At 47.6% G+C, this 26796-nt stretch overlaps 1 protein-coding gene across 1 annotated transcript; it reads left to right on the forward strand.

Annotated features, from left to right (window-relative positions):
* The first annotated feature begins 1753 nt into the window (after window positions 1-1753).
* Pxdc1 (PX domain containing 1) lies at window positions 1754-26408 on the forward strand. Its single transcript, XM_090356406.1, has 5 exons — window positions 1754-2358; window positions 15284-15375; window positions 16177-16294; window positions 23077-23188; window positions 25878-26408. Exons 1-5 carry the CDS (start codon window positions 2103-2105, stop codon window positions 25993-25995), a joined length of 696 nt encoding a protein of 231 aa, XP_090212532.1. The 5' UTR covers window positions 1754-2102; the 3' UTR covers window positions 25996-26408.
* The last annotated feature ends 388 nt before the right edge of the window (window positions 26409-26796 follow it).

Here is a 26796-nt window from a genome sequence, read left to right on the forward strand (position 1 = left end):
CTTTTTCTGCTCAAAGCTGATGCTCTACTACTTGATTCACAGCTTCACTCTTTTTTTGGCAGGGAGGGAATAATTGGAAATAAGAGATTCAGATTTGTCTGGGCTGGCAGAACCTCTGTTCTCAGATCCCAACACCCTAAGTAGCTAGGATTGCGGGTAACAGCCAGTGGTACCTGGCTAATCTTTCCTTCAGAGGAAAAATATTTGCATTTCTACCAGGCAGAATATATAATTTTTCAGTCTCTGTTAATAAACTTTCTTAAGTGTAAGAAAATGCATCAATGCAATGGATTAAACATCGGCCTGTCTTTGTTTTCATCAGAGTGCCTTTTCTGGCCCTTGCTATTTTTACTTGGCCATCCAGTTTTCTCTAGCAACACATCTCCTTAAACAAACTCCACTGACTTGAAAACACTTTCTTCAGTGGTTGGGAATGCCTGGCACAGTCTAGAGACGACATCCGGAAGTTAGGCCTCTTAGCACTTGATTGCTCCTAGCCAAGACTGCCCATGAATCAGGATTCATTAAAGGACCAACATTCTAGAGGTCCTGTCGGGAAAGTAAGAGCACCATCAGAAAAGGGTACCAGTTCAGGAGCCCTGAAGAGGGGCTTTGATGAGGAGGAGGAGGGCACAGCTCACTCTGCCCTTGGCAGAGTCTGTGACTTCTAGCCAGAGTCTTCGTTTAACTGGGCGGGCTCCAAGGGTCATTCTGTCACTACTCAACTACTTACTGATTACATGCCACAGGGAGGGGCAGAGGCCATCAGGCTGTGGCAAGTATCGCTGCTGTTTCGGTTATCCAGGAACAGGGAGGATGCCCACCATAGGGTTGGAAACTCAGAGGACGAATAAAACTGGAAGCAGTGACACATCTAGGTTTACCTGCTCCCCACGCCCCATAACTCTATGGATCCTGCAAAGGCTTTTGAAAACTAAAGTTTGTAGGGTTCCCGGGTCCATGGCGAGGTGATGTCACTCCACTCACCCAGAGCACCAACTTGTCACTCTTAAAGCTATGTCTGGACATTATCTTCCAGTTGAGATCAGCCAGCTGAGGTCCCGAGTGGTCACGAATGTGTCCCGGCTCGGAGAAGTTTGCCCACTTGGACTTCCTAACTTCTTGAGGCTCGGGGTGGGGGGAAGAGGGGGTCTGAGTCCTCAGAGACGCCCCTTTCCCCACTGCCGGGCAGGAGGGCCCAGCGGCTGGCGCCCTCCACGCCGGCTGGGCACCACCCAGTCCCGTGGTCCGTCCCGCTGCGTTCTGGGCCTCGGCCGGACCCAGGCACGACCGGAATGCGAAGGACGCAGGGCGGGGGCTCCGGGTGCCGAGGGGACACGGGGCGGGCCCGCCTGCGTTCCCCGGCCGCAGCCCAGCCCCAGGACGGTCCCGGGCAGTGCGGAGCCGAGGATCGGGCCGAGCCCGCGGACCGCTCCCCGGGCACCCCTCGCGGGCCGGGCGTGGTGGGGCGAGGAACGCTCCACCCTGACTAGTCTGGAGGATGGGAAACGGAAAGAGAAAAAAGTCTCTGCGCCGAGGGGCGCAGGGCCGCCCGCCCCGCCCTCCCGCCTCCGCGCGGAGTCCCTCCAGCCGCCCGCCGCCTGGGGGCCGCAGGGCAAGGCCGCCGAGCGCGGCCCGGGGCCCGGGACGTGGGCGGGGGCGAGCGAGGGGCACCCGCGGACACGGCGGCGCGGGGAGCGGGGCGGGAGGCGGGAAGGAGGCGGACGCGCCCGGGCCTCGACGTCGCCGCCCGCCATGGGAAGTGCCTTATAAAGCCGCCGCCCGGCGGGGCCCTACCACTAACCGCGGAGCCGCCCGGAGCGCCGGCCGCGCGCACACTCCCGGCAGGACGTGCGGAGGCCGGGACAGGGCTGGACAGACCTCATCCCGGACAGACCCGGGTCCGCCCCTGCCCGGGACGCACGCAGGCGCACGATCCCAGCCCCGCGCCGCGCCCCGGTCCTGAGCAGACCCCGGCCCTAGACGGAGCCGCGCGGCCTCCCGCCCCCCGGCTCGGGCGCGCCTCCTGCCGGCGGGCGGACGAGCGGAGACCCCGGGCCGCGGGCGGCGCCGGGGCGGCGGGGGCATGCCCGGCCCGCGGCATGGCCTCGGCGGTGTTTGAGGGCACGTCGTTAGTGAACATGTTCGTGCGCGGCTGCTGGGTGAACGGCATCCGCCGGCTCATCGTCAGCCGGCGCGGCGACGAGGAGCAGTTCTTCGAGATCCGCACCGAGTGGTCGGACCGCAGCGTGCTCTACCTACACCGCAGCCTCGCCGACCTCAACCGCCTGTGCAAGCGGCTCCGCGACGCCTTCCCAGAGGACCGGCCGGAGCTGGCGCGCGCGCCGCTGCGACAAGGTACGGGGGCTGCGGGGCTGGGGGAACGCGGTGCCCCGCGGCTTCCGAGTGCCACCGAGTGGACGGGAAAGATTGCCCGGAGACTGTCTTGTCTCTGGCTGGGCTCGGGATCCCGCGTCTTCAGAAGAAGGGCGGCAGTGTTGGCGGGACAGGAAGCTCCCATCCACTGACTGGCGACGAAGGAGAGGGGGGTTGGCAAAGGGCCAAGGCCGGAGGACACCCCCCCCCTCACTGTCGCCGAGGGACACACGGGCTGACCAGTACGCGGCCCAGTCCCCAGCCCGGAGCGCCCGCAGCACCCCAGCCCTCGGCCGCCCCCCTCGGAGGACCGACTCGCGGCCGGAGGGGGGTAGGGGCTGGGGGAAACGTTTGGCAAGCGTTCCCGAGGGTCGGATTTGGGGTTGCGTGGGGTCTGGCGGCTGTCTCCGAGTCCTCTCCACAGCACGGGCCCCGCGACGGCTGACCGAGCGCTGGGTGCCACGCAGCGGCGCTGGGGGCGGGGAGGGGGGCTCCTCCTCCAGGGCGCCACCCGGGGTCCCCACCCCTGAGCTGGGCCGCATTTGGGTTTGATTAGCTGCGGCCGCCTCCTCCCTGCCCTGGTGACTGCTCCTGGTTGGCGGAGACTTGTTTCCAGAAACAGTGGCGCCTTCCCCTTTTCCCACCGCCCAGGAGGGGGCAGGGAGAGGGGGGAAGAAGAAGTAAGCGGAGTCGGAGCTGAGACTGGAGGAAGGGGGCACGGGGACCGGGAGCGCCCTCTCTCCGCCTTGGTAAAGTGTCTCCCAATCACAGGCAGCTTGGAGGGGATTACTCACGGTAGGGCGATCCGTACTACCTTTTCTCTGTTCCAGGTCAGCTTTCCCCCCCGGTGGTAGGCCTCGCCCCGCGGGTGAATTACGTGGATGGATAATCAGCTCAGTTCTTAGGCCTCCTTTGGGAAGGTTTCCTAGCTGACAGGTCTGGGGGTCTGAGTGAGAATGTCTGGTGGTAGCTGTTCTCCAAGTGCTCAAGATCACTTCTACTGCCCAAATCAGGAAAGCACTAGTCAGGAAGGGACAGTTTATTCTGTGGCCTTTTTTTGCATGAAGTCAGGTTATGAACAGACTGAACTTCTGAGTGTCACTCTAATCAGGTGCCCCACATCAGCTGTGATCCCACGCACACACTTCCCTGTGACACAAGCTCCTGTTGTATTTTTTGTGAAACTTAGGATAAGGAGAGGACAAAGCCATTTGTCCATTCCGGCCACATCAGCTGCTTGCAGACAGGCTTCTGGTCCAGGTGCGGTTTCAACATGGAGGGGAGGGGAGGACTTTGCCTTGCCATGTACACCCCTAGCTCTGTCTCCTTTGTACTCATGCACATTGAGAGGTCAGTTCTAGGGTTGTGGGGTCCATGGACATGCGTCTCCAAAGAATGAAAACATGGAGGAAGAAAATATGTCGTGGGTGACTAGTATTGAGGAAAAGAAGACAGGGAATGGTGAGAGCTGCCTTCAAGTCCCTAGAGGATAACACAGATGGGCAGTAGACATGATGATGGCGTATCCAGGATGGAGAGGGTGAGAACCAATGCTGTTGTGCCCCTGTTAGAACCATTTTGTTGACTGCTGGTGAGTCCTGTCTGGTGGAGGCCTCTTGCAAGTCTGATCTAACTTCTCCTGGTGGGGATCAAGAGGGATTGAGGAGACCAGAGGAGGGGACAGCTCATGCCCTGTCTCTATTGCTGGATCTTGGGTCTCTCTTTTCAGGTGGGTCTGCTGTTCATAGAACCAGCTGAGCTTTGTTGCATAATGCCAGTGAAGTCATTCTTTTATTAACCGCACCCCCCACATTTTATTTTTGTGCTGGTACTGGGGCTTGAACTGAGGACCTTGTGTTTTCAATTGACATTTTCACTCAAAGCTAGGGCTCTGCCACGCCTCTACTTTCAGCTTTTTGCTGGTTAACTGGAGTAAGTGTTTCTCAGATTTGTCCACCTGTACTAGCTTCAACCTGAGATCTTCAGGTCTCACCCTTCTGAGTAGCTAGGATTATAGACATGAGCCATTAGTGTCTGGAAAGTGATTCTTCTCATCTAGAAAAGTTATTGACTACATAAAATATCTCATGGTAATATAAAAGCAGATGCTACCTTGTTTCCATGTAGATTTATTATTTGCATAAAAAGATCATCTGGATTTGCGAAATATAAACACAAAAAGCAACCAGATGTTGTATTGTCTTGACAGTGCCAGTTCTCTCAGTATAATTCACCTCAGATTTCCTGTCTGTACTTATTGAAATTTCTGGGCTGACTTAAATTTGTGCTCTCTGGTGTCATTAAAAAGTGTCATGAGGAAATCTGTGTCCCCCTAGGTTCAGAGTTTCTGCTTGATGTCAGATTGATAGATCTTGTTAGGTTCTGGTTGTGTACCCTACCTGTTAGCTTAGGTCCATTTCTGAGTCAGCATGCTACAAAAGCCATGCTGAGCCCTTTTGTCTTAGTCCCTTATGGACTGCCATGGAGGAGATGCATATTATCTGCAGAGAACTAGTCTTTTCTTTCTCTGCACACACATAGCAGTGTTATGCTTAGTGACTGTCCATGGGCCTTATATATGTCCTAGTGACATACAATAGGAGTATTTAAATTGAAGGCAAGTATACAGGCTTTGTGCTTTCCAGCCTACCTTCCTGCCCATTCTGTTTGGCAGGGCAAAGCTGAGGGAAAAACTTGAAACAGGACTTGTCTTGCTTCTGTCGTGTATCTTTTTTTTTTCTTGGAACCTTGGTCTCTCCTTAGACCCCAACTTGGCAGCATGCCTTATCGATAGCTTTCTGCCTGGATAGCTTTTCTGCCTATCTCATAGACTCACCTCTTTCTTAGCTCTAGGAGATGGAGCTGACTGCTGCTTCCTGGGAAAATTATCCCTGACTTGCTAAGGTATTTCCCCTCTTGCCTTTTGCTTTTCTGTACTCAATACAATCCTTTGTATTCAATACTTAGTGTGAGGCTCAGGGTTTCCTGACCAGACAATGGCTGAGATCTCTTATTTATATCTTTTTGAACTAGGAAAGCTTTGGGCTTTAAGGCTCCAGCAGAATGCAGAATTTGTCTATTGACTCTTTCAATCTTTTTTTTTTTTTTCTGTATCACCTGTTAGAGGCTGGTGACGTCTGACCTGGCCTGATCACCCTGCTGCCACAGATCTTATTTGTTGTCAGGTGATCTTTGATTCTTGGCAACAGTACAGTCACTATCTTGGTTTTGCTTTCATTTGGCCAGTCACATATCTGTTTGTTGCGTGTCATGTGCCCACGGCATACTGGCAGTTACTGGGGACACTGACGTGAACAGACTAAAAAAAAAATGTATTCTGGTTAGAAGAGATACATTAATAAAAAGATAAACAATAATATTAGATAGTGATAAATGTTCAGGAGAAAAATAAGCCAAGAAAAAGGGCTATGACACTAGGCATAGGGGAAGGGTTTAGCTTTTAAACAGGACAGTCAGAGATAATCTCACTGACAAGTGACTCTCAAGTAGATACTTGAAGGGAAGAAGGAAGTGAGAGGTAGATACCTAGCAAACAGCATCCAGGCACAGAAAGTCAGTGCAAAGGCCTTGAGGCTGATGTGTACATAGTAGGGTTGTGCAGTGAAGAGGCCACTGTGGCTGGAGTGGAGAGTCTAGGCCAGGCAGGTAGAAGATGAGGTAGATGAAAGTCTGTCCTGGGCTCCTATTCCAAGGCAGCTTTGTCACTAAAGATTGATCATATCCATGTTGAACCTCTCCAGTATTGAGAAAGATCAGAACAAAACAAGGGAGGTAGAGTAACAGGTGAGAGGTGCTGGGACCTGGGGACAGGTGTGGTAGAGCCAGTATAAGAAGGGTCAGACACTGGCTGGTCTGGAAGGGAGACATTGATAGTCTAGATGGCAGGTGTGAGAGAGAGTTCAGGATGATCCCAAGATAGGGGACTGCCATGCCTCACAGAAAGACAGTTTTAGGAGGAGCTGTATGGGAACAGGGTGGCCTAGAGCTGGGCTTAGATTGTGGCATTTAGCATTTTACCAGGTAAGGCCTGTGATGTGAGCCGCCTGTGATCATGAGCTCCATGCGGTGCTCATGAACCTGTCTGCTCACCTATCTCACCGGGACTGTTGTCTAGCTGTACCAATAGTTGTCTCTTGAACTAGAGATGCTCGTGATGGAGAAGCAGGTGGGTGGGTGGAGGGTATAGAAAGGAGTAATGTGCCCAGCAAGTCCCCAGCTGTAGGTAAACTAGGGGTCTGATCTCAGGACTGGTCCCCATCCGTAGAGCCTTCATGTCGACAGTCAGAGGAAAACTCAAGGCAGTCCGTTCCTCATCTTCCTTCTGTTCTGAATGAGCTCTTGATTTCCTCATCCCAGTTCTCACTTCACAAATGGTCTTTTGGGTATGTTTGGTTTCTGGTTGATTTCATGCTGACAGGTGTTAATACTATAGTATCCTCGACCCCTAGTGACACCCATGTTCTTGCAGGCCTGGAGAAAGAGCCAGATAGAAACTTACATAGATGCTTTAACAGCTTGCTTCTAGGTCAAGGTTGTTCCCACCAAATTTCAGAGGAGAACTTGGCTTCTGCCTCTCCTGGATAACCTTGGGCTATCCTCTAGAGATATGGATAGGCTTCCTCTTACCAACAGGTTTGGGCTGATATTTTGCTGCCACCTGGTTTGGCAAATACTGTACCAGAGGCAAAAGAAGTTTCTGCTTTATGGTCAGCTAACATGAGAGCAAAATCAACAATCAGGTGTTTGTGGTGCACACCTATGATCTCAGGTACAAGGGAGAACTGGATAGGAGAATCATTCCAGGTCTCCCTGGGCAAAAGCAAGAGACTGTGTCTGAAAAATAACTAAAGCTGGAGGACATGGGTCAAGCAGTAGAATACCTGACTAGCAAGTGCAAGGTCCTGAGTTCAACCCCAGATCACCACTAAATGTCTCCCCCACCCCCAAATGCAGTGTCAAAGTTCACTGAGACCAATCCACTACTGAGGATATGGTCAGTTTAGCATCTCTGGAGTTCAGTAGGGAGCTAATGATGCACATGGAAAATGCAGTACATTCTTCTGGAAGGTATTAGTTACAGTGTCCTCTAGATAACAAAGTTGAGAGGTGTAAGCCCTAAAGCAGCTCTTGGCCGGGATAGAATACAGGAGGGCAGGTCAGTATGAGTTTGGCACCTGTTTTCTCTTTCCTTTTTTCCCTCTGTCCCTCCCTCCCTCCTTCCTTTTCTCCCTCCATCCCTCCCTCCTTTCCTTCTTTCCTACCTTTTTTCTTTCCTTCCTTCCATTTATTTTTGTATTTGGCATTTAGACCGCAGGACTTGCATATGTGTAATTAGTGTTCCTTACCTCTGAGTGGTTCACTAAGTCCTTTAAGCACACAAACTGGCCACATTGGCACTAATCTCCAAGTAAAGCACTTGTGTTCAGGCAGGGTGGGTTAATGGGCACATTTGTTAAATGGAAAAGAAATAATTTCAATATAGTTTGTTACTTGACCCCATTTAGAAGCTTCCTTGATGGAAAGTCCCCCAAGGTTTCCTGTTGTGTGTGAGTGAAGCTTGGGTCCTCTTAGAGCCTGTGCTTTGGGCACGCTCCCTTTATTTCCAGAATCCCAGTAGCAGGAATCTGACCCTATGCCCTCTGAAGGGGAAGCCTGAGGTAATGATTGTCAGAAGCAGGGTCCCTGTTTCTATTATTTCTGTGTTGGTTCACCTTTGCTCTTGTGGTTAGATTGTTGCTCATTTTCAAGGTCAGGAATAAGCCAGGTGTTTGTGATTATACAAAACAGCTAATCCTGAAACTGTCCAAAACACCTTTTGTGTTCTCAGTTTTCAAGACCAAAGTCCTTTAAGCAGAAAGGGAAGTCTGGCTTGCTCCAGGCAGATATTTACGCCCTAGTTCTATGTGCAATTTGGTGATCAAAATTGACATAAAGTAACATATGTATGTATATATGTTGTGTGTTTCAAATTCTCAATTATTTGTGGAAACCTAGGTAAAATTCATGTCACAAATTGACTACAGTGAATTTCTAAAGGTTTATCATTTTAATAGTGTTTATATTTTATCAGAATTTACAGAATTGATGGGGGCTTCTGTGCTCCCTTCCTTAGATGTAGATGATAGACATCCCGTCATATGGCAATTGTCAGTGAAGCAGATGCAGCTTCCACAGAGTTCTCCTGGCCCCTGCTGGCTCTTCTCAGAACAGCAGCTTGATAATCAAGAGGAAGTTGATTTCCTTTTAATTTCCTTTTCCTTCAATATTATTCATATCCTCTCATAACAATATTTGAAATATAAAGCCTCACATCTTTAAATGACCCTAGATCACTATGTTTAAGCACATTTTCAAAAATACGGTTTAAAAGTACTGCTTACAGGGGCTGGGAGTTTGGCCTAGTGGTAGAGTGCTTGCCTAGCATGCACAAAGAGTAGGGTTTGATTCCTTGGTACCACACACATAGGAAGACGCCAGAAGTGACACTGTGGCTCAAGTGGTAGAGCTCTAGCCTTGAGAAAGTCCAAGGACAGTGCTCAGGCCCTGAGCTCAAGCCCAGAACTGGCAAAAAAAATGTTCCTTACAATAAGCAGGTGGCATTTGGAAACACTGTACTAGCCATTGAGCCCCACCTGGCTTGAGTCCTGAGGACAAATGTAGAAGGTAGGACAGACACAGTGCTCGCAGCTAGTGTGTTTGGGGATTGCTCATGATTTTGATGATTCATCTCAGGAATAAAGCAGTATCTGGAAGGTGGAATGTCCTGAGAACTGCTGCTCTGATTATTGCTATTGTGTATGTTTGTGATGATTTGGGGCTCTGGCAGCAGGCTTTGAAGACATCTAAAGGAGGGTGAAGCAATTGGAACTTTCAAGAGGAAAATTTATTTCATTTCTGCACTATGGTCCCAGAGTACAGTTTATTTTTATTTTGTGTTGTTTCTCTTAGTGTTTTCCTTGCTTGTTAAATACTTCCTTTTGATGGAAACTATGTGTTTTCTTTAAAAATTGTGCTGATATTGGGGCTTGAATTTAGGGCTCAGTGCTCTTGCTCAATCATTTCTGCTCATGCTAGTTCTCTGCCACTTAAGCCCTACCTCCACCTTCAGCTTTTTGCTGGTTATTGGAAATGAGTCTCTGAGCTCCATCTGCCTGGGCTGGCTTCAAACTGAGATTCTCAGATCTCCCTTAGAAACTAAGATTCTACACAGGAACCATTATTGCCTGGCAAACAGAAACCATTTTTGAGATAGTTGAAGAGGAGAGGTATCCAGGAGACAGGAACTCCAGAGGCTAGTATTTGGGCATTGTCTGTCAGAAACATGTGGCTGGTGACCAGTGACACAGTACTTGAAACCTGACTGGGGAGAGGCCAGTCCTGCTGGCTCTTCCCCGCTTATCCTGGCTCTGTCCTGTAGCCCAGTGGCTAAGTTCTATCAGTCCTTGTCACTCAGGTGGGCTGGTACCTTGGAGAAATGAGGACCTCTCTCTCTTTAAAAAAGTTGATTATTCCAGGGCCAGTGACTCCTCCCTCATGCCTGTAATCCTAGTTACTCAGGAGACTGAATTCTGAAGATCACTGTGATCTGAGGATCACTGTTCAAAGTCAGCTTGGACAAGAAAGGCCACGAGACTCTTATCTCCAGTTAACGATTAGAAAGCCAGAATTGGAGCTGTGGTTCAAGTAGCAGAGAATCAGCCTTGAGTAGAAAAAGCTAAGGGACAGCTCCAGGCCCCGAGTTCAAGTGCCAGTATAGACATACACACACACACACACACACACACACACACACACACACACACACACACACACACACACTTTGTTTTGCTTTACTGAAAGGGCAGGGGTCATTAAGTGATGTTTTGTTGTGGGAATATTATTCAGTGTGTTTACACAAATTGAGCTATTAGGTTGCTGGTAGACCTTTGGAAGTTTCTGTCATAACAATATTGTCAACCAAGAATGTCCTTATGTAGCCCATGATTATATATGATACGATATGATATGATACTATACTATAATATAATGTGTATGTATAAACTGCATAAATATTTAAAATTCTGTACAAGATTTTACAAGTAAAATTCAGGGTGCCTATTTCAATTTAAATTTCAGCTAAACAATGAATAACATGATAGTAAGGGCCAAAAATTCAAAGCATGGGACAGGGGCATCCATAGACTCTGGCTGTCTGATTTCTCCTATTTTTCTTTTTTTATCCCAACATGCAGTGTGGTGGAGAGGATGGTACAGCCTCTTCCTCTGGTGATAGTGCAGGCATGGACAGAGCTGCAGGTTTTCCAGTGGGCCAATCATATCATTAGCTTTTTGGGGCTGAGGGTGGATCAGGCAGGATCAGACATCTCCATGGATATGCAGGGACATCTGTGTACCAGGTAAGCTGGGTGAAGGGGCTGCTGACCACCTGTGGAGGAGCCAATTCAGTGCCTGGCCTTAACTCCATTGCAAAGAGTTCTTACGCTATGTAATTAGATTTAAAAGAAAGAAAGGAAAGACAGAAAGAGAGAGAGAGAGAGACAGAGAGAGACAGAGACATCTTCTTGTGTATGACAGGTCCCAGAAACTGTATGTGCTCTGACCACTTAATTTCAATCAGCTAGTTTAAGTAATCAGTTTTACCTCTTTCGTAGATCCAAGCAATAGGAGTTGAACAAGTCTTTCACTGTTGGGGAAACAAAACCAGAACAGGATGTCTGGAGGACTTTAAGTGATTGAGAATAGCTTGGGGGTCTAGGCTTGTGCCATTTGCCTGTAGCTTGCACGGATTCTGACACTGGATAGAAACTGTGCTGGGAAGTCTTACATTTTTACTGCTGGGACGAGACAAAAAAGCACCCCAAGTCTCCCACATATAGCCTTGAGCTATAATATTGTACCAATAAAATAGTGCTTAACTTAATAGCCATTGAGGGCTTCCAGAGACTGAGTAAACACAGATGCCCGGTTTCCTGGAGAGCTGTGAGTGCTGCCCACTTTGGTTTTCTCTCCGGTAAAGAGCTGACTTTCTTTTCAAGCACTGTATTTACCCGATTATTCTAAATGTGGGCTCCGTTTACATGGGCCTTGTGGTCTGGCAATGCAGAGGAAGTCTGTCCCTGTGTCATTGGGGCCACCCATTTTTTTTTTCTGCAGTTACAATGTTGGTGGAGCCTGAGAGCTCCAGGCTGAGCTCTGGCCCTAGGTAGATGTTGGTAGAATGGACCCAGGATGCCCCTCTCCAGGTGATCTTGCTTCACCTGCCCTCTCACCCCACCATCCTCATTTTGCATCGGTGGCATTGGCTCACCATAAACATTGATCATTCACTGGGTTGAGGAAACTTGATATGAGGTCTGGAGCAGCCTTCTAGAACAGGCTTCACATCATAGAGCTGGGTGAATGTAGTTGTCTTCCCTTTCCTTTGGTTTTGCTTCTTGTTCTTTCTGTCACTCAGGTCAATAATGATTTGAAACTGTTAGCTGGAAAATTCTAGAAACAAACACATGTTTGTGCATATGTTTTAAGTGGCATGCCGTTTGGAATAGAGCTTTTGATATAGAGTTTTTGATATAACTTAGTCCTTCTCTTCTGTGTGGTGGTGAATCCTCTATCAGGTGTTTCCACTCTGTATAGCTCAGCTGCCTCTTTGTCACTCAGTAGTTGGCAGTCAGATCCACTGATGTGCTATCGCAGTACTTGTGTTCTAGTACCCTTGTTTTATTTAATAATGTTCCCAAAGCATAGAGATGCTTGTGATTCAGATATGCCCAAAAGAAGCCATATATGCTTCACTTAAGTGAAAAGGTAAAAGGTGTCAACAGGAACTAGAAGTATGTGAAGAACTCCACCCTGGGTTTTCTGTCCCCCGGCTGCAGAAGTTGTAACTACAGTGTGTGACAAACACTGAGCTGAGGTGGAAAAACACTTGGTGTGCCTTGGTTTCAGGCACCCATTGGTGGGCGTAGTGTATATTCTTCACAGATAATGAGGCTCCAGATCTTTCCACATCCCACTATGGAAGGTGACCTCAGGGTTATTTAAGTCAGGAACACATGTCCTGCTCTGCCTTTTGGACTTGGACTATTCCTTCCTATACAAAAATTTTAATAAAACATAATTAGGATACATTACTACTGTACTAAGGGGGTTTCATTGTGACATTTCCAGTTATACTTACTTACAATGTATGTACCTTGTCAATCTCAACCCTTTCTGAGTCTCAATGTGTGTGTGTGTGTGTGTGTGTGTGTGTGTGTGTGTGTGTGTGTGTGTGTGTGTGTATGCATGGGTGCCTTAGTATTAGAGCTTGAACTCTGGGCTTTATACTTTTTTAAAAAATTGTTATTATAAAGGTGATATATAGCAGGGCTACTGTTAAATAAATCAGGTAATAAAGTGTTACCTTTTCTTCCAATTTCCTCCTGATTCCCTCCCCATTAGTTGCATAGTTTATTTTCAACATAGTGTCTGATATTACATTTGCTTTTGTTCACCCCTTGTCCCACCATTTTTGTGATCTCCTTTACCCTCCCCCAAGCAATAAACTTACATATAAGACAAATGGAACCGAAATAAAATTTAAAAATGACAAAGGAGGAAATAAAAGCAAACTAACAAAAAAACTGTTTCCCTTTCTTGGAGTTCATTTTGATAAATATCATTTTATATGAACATACGCACATAGCTCTTGAGCCTTTGGATCCTCTCCTGTGATCTTGCTGTGTGAATGTCTAGAGTCCTGTATAATTTACCATGTCAAAGTATTTTTTTTGTCTTTTACCACCTAATGTGTTTAACTGTAGATTTATAGGCACATTGTAGTTATAACAAATCAGGGAAACCTTGCAACCTGTGTTTCTTTGGGTCTGGCTTATTTCACTTACTGTATTTTTTTTCAAGACTTTCCATTTCTTTTTTTTTTCTTTTGTTTTTATTTTTTCCAAAGCCTTTCTTTTTCACTAATTTTTTATTGTAATGTATAAAGGGGTCACAGTTACATTCACCAGACAGAAGGTATATTACTTCTCACACATTGACCACCCCTCTCATGTTTTTGTCCCCATTTCCCTCCCCCCACCCCTTCCCAATCATCTCGTTTTCCCCTCTTCCCTTTCCCAATATGCCAGGTAACAAAGTCAGATACTGTAACAATATGAGGTAAGTCTTTCCATTTCTTTCCAAATGGTACAATATTAATCTTTGTGATGGGAGCGCAGAATTCCATAGTGTATATGTATTCTACATTTGCTTGATCCATTCATCCATAGAGGGGCATCTGGGCTGATTTCATTTCTTGGTCCTGGTGAAAAGTGCTGCAATGAACATGGTTCTGCTGGTAACTTTTCAGTGTGACCTTATTTGTGGTCTATCTGATAAATGCCTAGGAGTGGAATGGCTGGGTCATAGGGAAGACTAACGTCTTTTGAGGAACCTCCAACCTGCTTAACAAAGTGCAATTTTGCATTCCCACCAACAGTGTAGTAGCATTCCCTATGGCCTCATCCCCACCAGCATCTCTTATTGTTGGTTTTCTTGTTAATGGCCATTCTAACTGGGGTGAGGTAGAATCTCAATGTTATTTTTATTTGCATTTCTTTTATGGCTAGAGATGTTTCTTCATTGGTCTATTGTCCATTCTTATTTCTTCTTCTAAAAAGTCTCTCTTTAAGTCTTTATCCAATTTAGTTGTTTCTTTGAGAGTTTAAGGGGGTTTATTTTTTCCCAGTTCTGGGCCTTGAACTCAGGGCCTGGGTACTGTTCTTGAGTTTCCTTAAGGCTAGCACTCTAACACTTGAGCCACAGCACCACTTCCGGTTTTTCTCTGTTTATGTGGTACTGAGGAATTGGACCCCAGGCTTTGTACATGCTAGGCAAGCACTCTACCATTAGGCAACACTCCCAGTCCAGGGGTTTAATTTTTTTAAGCTCTAAATATATTTTGGATGTGAAGAACCTCACACTCTTGCTTCACATATCGCTCCATTTGAACCACACTTCTACTTCTGGCTTTTTGCTGGTTATCTGGAGATTAGAGTCTCATGAATCTGACTGCCCAGGCTAGCTTTGAACCGGATCTGAGGTCCTTAGATCTTAGCTTCCTGAGTAGCTATGGTCACAGGTGTGAGCCATTGATGCCTGGCTGTCACTCTCCTGTAATTCCCTCTTTATTTCCCAAAACAATTTCAATTGGTTTTGTTGTTCTATTTCCATATGTGCATGTAAAGTACTTTGAGATATTCTTCTCATTCACCTTTTCCATTCTTCCTTTCCCTCCCACTGTTACCTGACCCTTCCAACAGAGCCTTTTTTACTCTCCTGTCATTTGTTATTTTATTGTATATTAATTCTACCAGGGGGTTTCACCATGGTAATTCATACATATTTTTACCCAAATGATCTTTTCTATTGCTGTGTCTGATTGGCTTTTATAAATCAATAACTTACATTTTGATTTAGAGATATCCCACTAAATGAGACCCCCTGTAGTAATCAAGTATTTCCCTACATAAAATACAGAGAACAAAGAGATCTGCCTTTTCTTTTTATGGTATTGGAACTGGAATTCACAGGCCTCACAAATGCTTGACCAGGCAAGCACTCTACCACTATTTACTCTGTCTGCAGCCCATGGAGGATTGGGGGCAGGAGGAGTGCTTATCTTTATCATCAGAACTTCTGCCCAGGCCAGAAATGAGTCCCACAGATGCCCAGAGCCAGAGACCTGCAGCTGCCATGTAGTATGACCGCCAGCCTTGGCCTCAGGGCCTCCATTTTCTTAGCCACACATCCTAGCCAGGGATTGGGAGTACGGGAGCTATAGTTGGCACTCCCCATCTCCCTGAGTCAGTGATTATGCTCTGACCAGGACTTTCTGTCTGTCTTGCAGGGCTGGTCGCCATAAAGGATGCTCATGACATAGAGACTAGGCTCAATGAGGTGGAGAAGCTGCTTAAGACAATCATCAGCATGCCCTGCAAGGTAAGAATGGCGGGTCCAGGGGGGACAGGGAGAGGGGATCCATCTGCCTTCTTCCAAATTGAAAAGGTATCCACCCTCCCCATAACTGGCCTGCTTGCTGTATCTCACTTAGGATACCCTGCTCCTCAAGTTGACTTGTGGACTCTGTGCTTCTCACTCCTCCTGCTCCCCCTCCCCCCAGCTCAGTGGGCTTGATGAGCCATTAGATCTTTACGTTTCTCACTCCTTGTCAGGCAAACAGGGACTTCAGTTTACTATGAAAAAGGGAGATGGCCAGGCATGAGGCACTCACTGGTGGTTCACACCTGTAGTCCTAGCTACTCAGGAGGCTAAGAAATAAAGATCAAGGCTCAGTCAGCCCAGGAAGGAAAGATTGTGGAACTTTTATTAACAATCAAAAAGCCAGAAAACAGTAGAGGATCAGCCTTGAGCAGAAAAATGTAAGGGACAGAACCTAGGTCCTGATGTCAAGCCTCAGTACTGGAACAAAATAAAAGAAAGGATATGTGTGTGAACCACAAACAGCCATTGTTTTCATGGAGGCATCCTGTTCCTTTGGCTTTTCATTTTGGCCACCTGGATAGTAAATAAAGGAGAGGCTGACTTGATTGTACCCTTAGGACTTACTTGGGCAGCCATGGAGCCTTGGAAAAGCTAGAAAGTCCATCAGAACAGCTAGAAAGCCCTGGGTGTTAAGTGTCAGATCAGCTTGCCTGGTATAGGAGCAATATTTCAGGTGAATAAGTGGGGCCAGCTAATGGGAGGTTTTATTATGTTTTTCATGACTGTGTTTCTTTCCAGTACTCTAGGTCAGAAGTTGTACTCACCTTCTTTGAAAGATCTCCTCTGGATCAGGTGTTAAAAAATGATAATGTCCATAAAATTCAACCCAGCTTCCAAAGTCCTGTCAAAATATCAGGTGAGAACTGGAGCATAGATTGGGGGTAGGGGTGAGGATGTCAGAGTGAAAAAGTATCAGGGGTGAAAAAGTCAGAGTGGCTGACTTTTTTCTTCATTGGCCTCAAGTTGGGCACAGCCTGGGCTCTAGAAAGATAATTGATCAGAATTTTTAAAACAGTGTGTGAGAAAATTGTTGCTTAAGTTTTGTTTGCTTGTTGTTGTTGTTTTCTACCTGTTAACTTGTAGTCTACACTGTTCCTACTTTCAGTGATTTTCTTTTTTGCATTTAATTGGAAAGCACTTAAGTGACATTAGCAAGATATTGTGTGTGTGTGTGTGTGTGTGTGTGTGTGTGTGTCCAAGCATACATGTGCATGTTCATGTGCACATACCAGTACTGAAGTGTGAACCCAAAGCCTCACATTTTCACTTGACTTTATCACTCGAGGCTGGTGCTTCAGCACTTGAGCCACCTGTCTATTTCTAACTTGTTGGTGATTAGTTGATGGTAAGAGTCTCCAGAACCTCCCTCCTTTGAGTCCCATTGGAGTGAGGCCATGGCTTTGGGATGACCTGGAACCAGATGTGCGGAGCTGTCCACAGAAATAACTCCCAAACGTTCCCATCCTGTAACTCCCCCTCCTGTGTTACACTATGATGTGGCTGGAGGAGTGGCCATATCTGTCCTTTGTGACTTTTTGCAAGACCCAAGGACATGTTTTAGCCTCTGCTGTACCCAAGCCTTCTCCCAGCCACCATGCATGACATAGTTACAGGGTCCAGATCTGGAAGACCATGGTCTTATCCTTCATGTGTAGGGGTTGGGAAGAGGAGAGGGAAGAAATTGGGAGGAGGGCTTGGGAGGGAGAAGATAACACCCTTTGGGTTGTGGAAAGGGCACTGGCCATAGACTAGTATGGCCAGAAGAAGCTAACTTCAGATCAACACAAAATACTTTCTAACAAGCAGGCTATAGCCAGAAATTTCTGTGCCAAGACTTGGGGCCAACAGAGGCGTTGCTGTTTCTCCCTGAGTGAAGTAGCCTGGCTATTGTGGTAATTCGTCGTCTTCTGAGGCTCTCCTCTTGAGCCGTCCCGTCCTGGCTTCCAGAGCAGCCCTCCTTGCTGCGTATGAGCAAGGACTTCCCCATGAGAACCAGTCTGAGGAGTGTGTAGCCAGCCAGTGAAGTCCCTACTTCCCTGGGCAGGATGTGGCTGGTTACTCATGGAGAAAGGAGAGACCGCCTCCACGTGCTTTCTAGGGCAGCTTTCACTCCAGGAAGCACTCCCATCCCTGAGACAATATTCTCTTGTGGCCTCACAGCCCCCATAGTTGGTGTTTCTGCCTCAGCTTGAGGGCTGGAGAAGGCTGGCCTTCCAGAAACTGGTCCATGTGGCCTCTCCTTTTCTCCAGAACACACTCAGTAGATGTCAGGCTTCAGCCATTTCTTGACAGCTTACTTCTTTCACGCCTTCCCTTGGGGTAAAGTCCAGTGGGCCTCATTGTCACTTGGGTGTGCCAAGGTTTAATCCATGGTCGAGTTTTTGTTTCTTTACTACCCTCCAGATCCCGTACTTTCTGTGCTGGACTCTGGCTTGTGCTATAGCTGTACGAGATCACCATCTGCTGTTCGGGTTCATTCCACCCAGTTAGGAAAATAGCCTTTGTTGCTGAATCCTAAGCCCACACTCATTCCACAACTCGGATGTCCTCAGATCTCTCTGGCTAAGGTGGCATTTGGAGAAGGTCGTGCCTTGGGACAGGGCTTTGAGCCTCTGTTTAGGATCATGGTTGAGGGAGCCTTGGGCTCTGAATACCCCTTGCCTTTGTGGGACATTTAGACTGCTTTGAGGCCAAGTCTCCACTAGATGGCACTAGGTACTAGCCATCCTGAGAACTGTGACCTGCAGTTCTGGGATTACAAGGAAGAGAACCAACCACTCCATGGTTTGCCTTATACTGAGGGACATGCTTCTCAAATCTTAGAACGCACGGTGTCCTGTGTTGTGGCCATGGCTATATAGCATAAGGAGAGTGTAAAGCTCAGCCTTCCTCTGGCTGATTGAGCTGATGGATTGCAGCCATAGATCTGTTCAGTCAAGGGTTGAGGCCTGGGAATAAAAATAATATCACTTTTCATTAATCTGGCATCTGTACCAACTCAGCATCAATTTCTATTGCACAGGGATGGTCCACTTAGCCAATTAATTTTTTTTTAAAGGGCTGCTTTAGGTTCTGTTCTTTTACCTCAGAGGACTTGCAAAGGAGGCATTGCATGCTAGGAATACTTGTATAGCTGAGACTAACAGTCTGCAGAAAGAAAGGAACAGAAGAATTCATGAGGTAATGGCATAGGGGATATAGCTGCAGCTACAAAATAGAAAAATCACCACTGGGACCACATGCACAGCACTGGTTATTGTAGAAAAGACCCATTGGTGAGACAGGTGGATACTCAGAAGGCTAATAAAAACAGGAGGAGAAAACCCAAGGGTTTACACATTCTCAAGGCCTAAGGCTCCCATTTACCCATTAATGACAAGGGGAAAGAAAGTAATCTGACTTTGGGAACATCTGCCAGCCTCACTTATCTCCTCAGGCTGGCATCAGCTGTAATAGGACCTATAGACTGTGCGCATGCATGGGTGCACTGGTGTTACTCAGAAGACACATCCTCACTCGGTGGGCGTATCCCATGGAGTGGATCCCAGGAAAGTGGTGCATCTGATCACTCGGGAGCCCAGCTTGACAGGTGCCCCATAAGGCAGTCCTCTGTGCTGTACATAAGGGTGCCATCTCCATGTGAGGAACCACAAGGGCCACAGGAGGTCAAGGCACAGCAGCTCAGGGCGGCCAGGGGTCCTGGCTTGGATCTGGAACAGGAAACGGGAGCAATGGTAGAAACCAGGGATACTGCAGTGGTGAGGGCTTTACTTTTTAGTATGGTGCCCAAGTTAATATCCTGGACTTCGCCAGTGTGCTGCAGTTGCTCTGAAATGTCAGTACTAGGAAAAGCTACTGAGGGGTGTGTGAGAATGCTCTAAAGTCAGCTCAAGATAAGAAGTTAAAAAAAATAACCAAGCAATGGTAGCTCACACCTGTAACCCTAGCTACTCAGGAGGCTTGGATCTGAGGATGGCTGTTTGAAGTAAGCCCAGGCAGAAAGGTCTGTGAGACTCTTATCTCCAATAAACCACTCAGAAAAGACTAGGTGTGGAGCTGTGATTCAAAGAAGCTTAGGGACAGTGTCCAGGCCCTGAGTTCAAGCCCAGGACTAGCACACACATACACATACACACACAATTTAAGCAGTGCTCTACTTCATGAGACAAATTTGTAACTAACGAAGTAGCTTGAGGGCTAGGTCTCCACAGTGGTGGAGCAAATTTACTTAACATAGATGAGACCTAGGTTCCACTAGCTGCAGTGGAGGAGAAGGAAGAGGAGGAGGAGCTCAGTTTATTTTGAGAGGATGTTTTGTAGACTATTCTGTTCTGTTTCAGCCTCCTGAGTAGCTACGATTGCAGACAGACTTCAGTTTCTTTGTATTTTGGGGGGAGGGGGCAGGTACTGAGGATTGAACTCAGGGCCTCACGCATTTGCATTCCATACCAAGCATTCTACCAGTTGAGCAACACCTCCACTTCCAGCATCTTGTTGATTAAAGGAGACTGGAGTCTCATGGGCTTTTCCATCTGGGCTAGTCTAGGTAGCTAGGATTACAGGCATCAGCCAGTGTAGCTCAGCCCTTCAGGGTTTTTTCCCCCCACTTATCACAATCTATTAGAAGACATTCCCAACAGAGATGGCCATAATTACTATTTGTTTGAGCCCCCAGTGTTTTCTTTATAGATAGCATCTCATTGAACCTGTGGCTAGGCCCTGGAGACTGGATACTGACATTCACACTTACAGAAAAAGAAACCAAGCAAGAAGTAATCTGCTTCTTAGGCATAGCGTGGGTCTGAAGCAACCCTACCCACGTTTAAAGCTGTCACCTTCATGTACCCTCTAGACCCTTTGGATCTAGCCTCTGTTATGACAAAGTTCTACATTGCTGATGCTTGCTGAGAATGGACTGCCACAGGAAACCCCTTTCAAGTCCGTGACCTTTGAATCGCGATGAAACCTTCTACTTAAAGATGCAGCATCCCCAGCCCATGCCACCTCCTGTAAAAACTGACCTAACTGGTGACTTGTGTTCAAGCACCAGCTGTCTTGTGTCTTCACCGAGGAGAAAGGCCTGAAGTTATACTTGCTAGAGCTAAATGCTATTTCCTCTTTGTAAGCTTTATACAACCATTATTTGTTCAACTCCTCCTTGGACATATCTTTTAAACTTAGGGCTTTACCCTTGCTCAATAGCTTTTTGCTCAGTAGCTGATACTCTTACCATTTGAGCCATACCCCCAGCCCTGCTTTTCTGCTCACTAATTGGAGATGGAGTTTTGTGAACTTTTCTGCCCAGGCTGACTCCATACTGTTATTCTCTAGATCTCAGTCTCCATGAGTAGCTAGATGTGAACCATTAGTACCTAACTTCCTAGGATTTTGTTATTTTTAGGTAACAGAATAAATAGAAATATAAACTTAGTAGATTTTGCTAGGTCTTAAGTCTGCTGAGATCTGATACCCATTCATGTTTTAGGAGGTGATTTACATTTCTATATTGCATCCTTCTCCAAGCCAGAGTTTGGAATACATGTCCCAAAGGTCACTGCAGCCAGGTGCTGGTGGCTCACACCTGTAATCCTAGCTATATCAGAGCCTGTGCTCTGAGAACCAAGGTTCAAAACCAGCCCAGAGAAAACGGTCCAGGAGACTCTCATCTCCAATTAACCAGCAAAAAAAAATCTGGGCATGGATCTGTGGCTCACATGGTAGAACACTGGGCTTGAGCAAGGTAAAAGCCCAGAGACAGTACTCAGGCCCTGAGTTCAAGTCCCTGTACTAGCACATACAAACAAGAAAAAAACAAAAACCCATACCCAAAAGGTTGTTACAGACTTAATAGCTGCACAACCTAGCTTGCTCTGATGTTTTTATTCAAGGTGCTGGAGCTCACAGAGAACAGAAATGGGATCCAGAGCTTCTTGGGAACCATCTTTCATGAAATACTCTTCTTCTAGAAAGTTCTCTTTAGGCCTGCATTAAGGCTTTGAGGCACCAAAGTACCAACACACTTGAGTGTTTTTCACAGCCCAGCTGCTCTTGTGAGCAGTAAAGCAACATTGAAGTGCACAAGGCTTTTTGTTACAGACAATTGAGAAAGGATTTTTGCCAGTCTGTTTTAGATGGCTTGGTAAAGATTCTATGTTCCAGAACTCCAAGGTTCACAGGGAAGAAAAGATCAGGCATGCAAGGTAACCTCATCATTTTTTGCTTCTGAGATGATTCTCACCAGTGACATGTGTTTGAACTTCTAGGCTTCCCCTGTCAAATTCCTTTGACAAGGGGGTGGGAGAAAGGGTGAGGCTGTCAGGCAGCTGTGTGGAGGCTGCTTAGAGGTTTTCTGAGCTTCTTCAGAAAGGCAGATTTGGGGCAGGATTGATTTTTTAAAATGAAGCCTCGCTCCACGCAGACATACCATTTACAATGAGAGGCAGGAGAATCTGCATCTGTCTTGTTAAGACTTACCGCGGTACCTTCCAGCCAGGTGCCAGTGGCTGATGTGTATAATCCTAACTACTCAGGAGACTGACATCTGAGCACTGTGGTCAGCCCAGCCCAGGCAGAAATGTGGGTGAGACTCTCATCTCTAGTTAATCAGCAAAAAGCCAGAAGTGGAGCTATGACTCAAGTGGTAGATTGTCAGTTGTGAGTGACAGGCAGTGTCCAGGCCCTCAGGTCAAGTGACAGTACTGACATAAATAAATAATAGAAACCAAAATCTATTAGGGTGGGAGTATGGCCTAGCGGTAGAATGTTTGACTAGCATGCACAAAGACCTGGATACCGTGTATACAGAAAAAGTTGGAAGTGGTGCTATGGCTCAAATGGCAAAGCCATTGAGCAAAAAGTGTCCAAGGACAGTGCTTTGAATTCAAGCCCCAGGACTGGCAAAAACAACAACAATAACAAAAATCAAAAATCAAAAAAACTATTTAGATTGCTTTATGGAAAAAGTTGTGTGCTTTATTGAAATAACAAGCAAATGTGATTTTTTTTTTTGGAAATCAGTGGTCTTTAGTGGAAGTTGGGTGGCATTATGGGAACATGACTCAAACCCCTGCAGCCCATCTATATATCCTGAGCATTTGCCAGTCTTCCTGTCACCATCTCTTATACTACAGATATCAAGGTTCTACTAAATCTGTGCTTATTGGGGTGGGGGGAAGCCATTGTCTACACAGAATTACGTAAGGCATAAAAAGGTGAAATTTCTCAGTTGGTTTGAAATGCATTGAGGACAGCCTGGGTTTGTGGATGTTGCCATTCCTGTCTTTGTCACAAGCCAAACCTCAGAAAGGCTCAGGGACTTGCACGGTGATGCTCATTGCGGTGCCATAGATCTACAAGGTGTCAAACCCAGGCTCACTCAATCCCCTCTCTGCCTACAGGACCCTGCTTTGAACCAATGGGGAACAGTATTGAGGTGCTTAGATAGCACTTCTCTCCTGAGGGAGAGGCGCCTCTGCCTCTGGCTGAGCCCTTCAGTGGGTCTCTGGTATGCAATGAAGGAAAGCAAGGGAGACAGTAGGTGTGGGTGGAGGGAAAAGGGGGTATGAAAATTTAGGGTAAGCCCCAAACTTTTCAACTTCAGATTCTGACTCTCCTTAATCCTTCCTTTCTGGTTTTCAGAAATCATGAGGTCCAATGGATTTTGTTTAGCAAACACGGAAACGATAGTTATTGATCACAGCATACCGAATGGGCAAGACCAGCCCCTGGGTGACGATCCCACAGAGCATTTGTAAGTACACTGATCTCCAAGGGGTTTTTATAGACGGGGACCCCAGTCTGGCGATCCAGGCTGGGCTTGCTGCTTATAAAAAGTATGGATGGAAGGCAAGAGGTACCTGGCAACAGATTGTCCATATTTGGATTTTATTTTAAAAAGTGACCTTTACCTGAGTGTGATGAGGTCACTGATCTGTGGAGATGCTTAGGTGCTGACTGTGAGGCCAGTCTGTGCTTTCCTGCGGCATGTGACACAGTGCTCAGGCCCAGGACTGGAAGACTACACTCCTACAATTAAAGAGCTCAGTCCTCTGAGCTGTGTCTCAGTGAATGTGCTACATACATTGGCCTCATGCATGATCAGTGGCTCAGGATGGAGTCTGATCATCAACCCTGTCGTATAGGGCAGATAAATATGTCACCACTGAAGGCTGCACAGCCAGTGATACCACTGTCACTTTTATCAGTCCACCTCTGACAGTTTAATTTCTAACTGTAAAACCATCTAGAAAGCCTGGCACCTGGCTGCCAGTGGGCACACCTACCTTCATGCTCTGCTTCTGCCTGTCAGGTTCCTGGTGAATTACTAGGGCAGCATGGCCCCTAGACAGATGAGGGAAGTCACCCCCTATGCCTCTTTTTTGTCTAGACCAAGTTGTATGAGCTCAGGGACTTCTTTGACCCTTTCTCCAGAGAGGCTGTCTGCACTGTCACAGATGAACGTCACCTCAAAAGACTGTAATGATGAGCAAACCTTGTCTGGCCCAGAAGCCCCTGAGTGAGCCATGTGGGCAGCAGAATGCCCTAGAGATGGGCTTGTGTCTGGAAGACTCAGGACCAGATTCACTCATTCAGTGACCCCCAGAAGATACAGGTCAAAACTAGGATGAGGCTGAGTCATGTGCTGAGATGCTTGGGCAGCTGCCAATAGGATTCAGTGGACATCAGATGGCCTGAGTTTCCAGGATGGCATCTATGCTGTGCATGAGCCCTAGGAGACCCTCCCACACCTGGGAACCTGATCCACCAGCAGTGCCCCCTTCTCAGTTTCTAGGTAGGGCTCTTTCTCAGGAGGAGATGGGGGTGGGTTGTCTCTCAGTAGGGGTTGTCCCAGGAAGATGGTACAAGAACCTCATATATCCAATGTGGCATGGGTTTGGAAGGCCTGGGCCCGTGTAGTCTGGACATCTTGTGGACTTCCTCATTACTCTAGCTTCAGAGGTGGAATTGGTTCCCACAGTTCTCTACTGGTCAATGGTGTCATTTTTTTTTTTTTTGCCAGTCCTGGGCTTTTGAACTCAGGGCCTGAGTACTGTCCTTGGATTTTCTCGAGGCTAGAGCTCTACCACTTGAGCCACAGCACCATTTCTGGCTTTTTTTTTTCTATGTATGTGGTACCAAAGAATGGAACCCAGGTCTTTGTGCATGCTAGGCAAGCACTCTACCACTAGGCTAAACTTCCAGTCGGTTGTGGGACTTGAACTCTGGGCCTGGGCACGGTCCTTGAGCTCTTCAGCTCAAGGCTAACGCCCTATCCCTGGAGCCACAGCGCCACTTTGTCAGTGGAGTCTTGAAGTGCTTGGATGTAGCGCATATGGTAGGCTGGGAAGTTTCCCTGCCTGGTGATCTCCTCATCCTGCCTTGTTGATACTGACTCTAGGTTAGTGAGGTAGAAGCCACATCAGGAGAGGCATCCTCTCCCTTCCTGGGGAGAATGCCCTCCTCCATCAAGCTGTGCTGCTGCCCCTGCCTGAGCCATCTAAAGAAGGCTTAAATGGCTTTCTCCCAGTGCTGGAAACAGGAATATTCATAACATGGTGCTGGCTTTCTGTCAGGACTTATATGCTACATCATAGCATGGTGCCAGGGAAAGGGGGCTGGAAACGAGGGAGAGGGATAGACAAAGGGAAGAGGAGATGGCAAAATAGCATGAGGATGGTATCTACAAGCTGGCCAAAGAGAGAAAGGAAGAGAGAGGGAGAGGGGAAGGCTGAGAGAAGAAAAGAAAGAAAGACCAAAGAGGGGAGCAAGAGGAGGATTTAAGTTTCCAGCCCAGGAACATTGTGGGGAATTACATTCAGGCCTTCTGTCTCAGTTACATGTTTTTAAAATGTCTAGTATCATTTCCCCATTCAGTGGTTGGAATCTGCGTTGATCAGGCAGTAGGAACTATTCCAGCTGGTAGAAATTACTGTTGACTTTTGGGAAACCTGTGCTTCCCTCAGCTCCTCTCCCCATGTGAGCTTCTCATCCCAACAGTCCTTGCCTCTCACAGACTGGGTCCTAAACCCACCCAACACAGGCTACCAGACCCTTCCAGGGTCTCCCTGGGCTTCCTGCCCCTCCTTGCCCTTCCCCAGCCTAGCCCCTCTTGCCTACTACTCTGCTGGTCCCCAGGCTGACAGTGCTTGGTGCCAAATAGAAGAGCAAAGTGAGCACCCCATCAATGAAGGGGAGCCCTGCTGAGTATAGTTAAGCAACCAGTCACTCTGCCAGTCTACTATGCATTTGGCCCGGTTAGTTTGCAGTTCTGGTTTTTCTTGCTGGCACCCATCTGCAGCAAGCCTGGGAAGCATGCACAGGGCTACCTCCAGCCTCCCTCAGCCTTGACCTCGCAGCACCCAACCAAGACCACCTCTCCCCTTTCCTTCTCTTCAGCTGGGGTCCAATGAGCTAGCCCTCACTTTTATCTTCTCTTTCAGGTTTGAAAACAGCAGTGAATTCACCCCAGAGATGGAAGATGGTGATGATCCTGAGGCTTATGTCACCAACCTGTCCTATTACCACCTGGTCCCCTTTGAGACGGACATTTTGGACTGATCTCTCTATGGGGCTGTCCCTGCCGCAGCCAATGACTGCAGGTCTTATTGCTGTCCACTGGGTAGCCTCAGTGGCGATAGCTGTGGGCCTACCCAGGGGTTCCTGTCACCATCCCCAGGGAGGCCCAGTGTCCTGCAGTTGGCACTGCAGAGGCCCTGATTGGCTACAGGCTGAAGGCAGGTTCAACAACAGAAGCCTGTACAGCCCGAGGGGTCATCTCTGCACTTGTACCACCAGCCTGCCTCTCCTTTGGGACCCACAAGTAGTGTGTCACAGTGCGCATATTCCAAAGGCAGTCACTGCCTTTTCTGGAGGGCCTTCTTCTTGGCCAAGGGATTTTGACCAGCCTGACTCCCCACCATTCCCATTTAGGAGTAAGTTTTGATGAGTCATCGGGTTCTAGACAACACAGGTCCAGACGCAGGGCGTCCCTGGGAACCAGGATGAGCAGTTTCTCTTGTTTTTTTTTTTTTTTAAATTATTTTTCATCTTCTCCCTGGAAACTAGTTTTTAGAATAGCACACAGGACTGTTCACAGGTCAAACACAAGTAGAAGTTCTGGCTACCGAGAGGGGAGGTTACTGGCAATCAGGTTGACCCAAGAGGTGAGTGTCTTCTGGAGGAAAGGGATCTCCCACCCTAGCTGCCGGCCCCTCTCAGCCTCTCTGTGCTGAGTATACCACTGTCCCTGCAGCCCAGAGTCTGAAGTTCAAGGGCACAGTTGTCCTGATGAATAGAAATGGAAGGGAAGGGGGAGAGTGTACAGCCCTGGCTGTAGTTCAGGGGAAAGTCTGTCCTCAT

Source organism: Megascapheus bottae, chromosome 22, assembly GCF_031878675.1.
Source record: "Megascapheus bottae isolate mThoBot1 chromosome 22, mThoBot2.hap1, whole genome shotgun sequence".
NCBI classification, from domain to species: domain Eukaryota; kingdom Metazoa; phylum Chordata; class Mammalia; order Rodentia; family Geomyidae; genus Megascapheus; species Megascapheus bottae.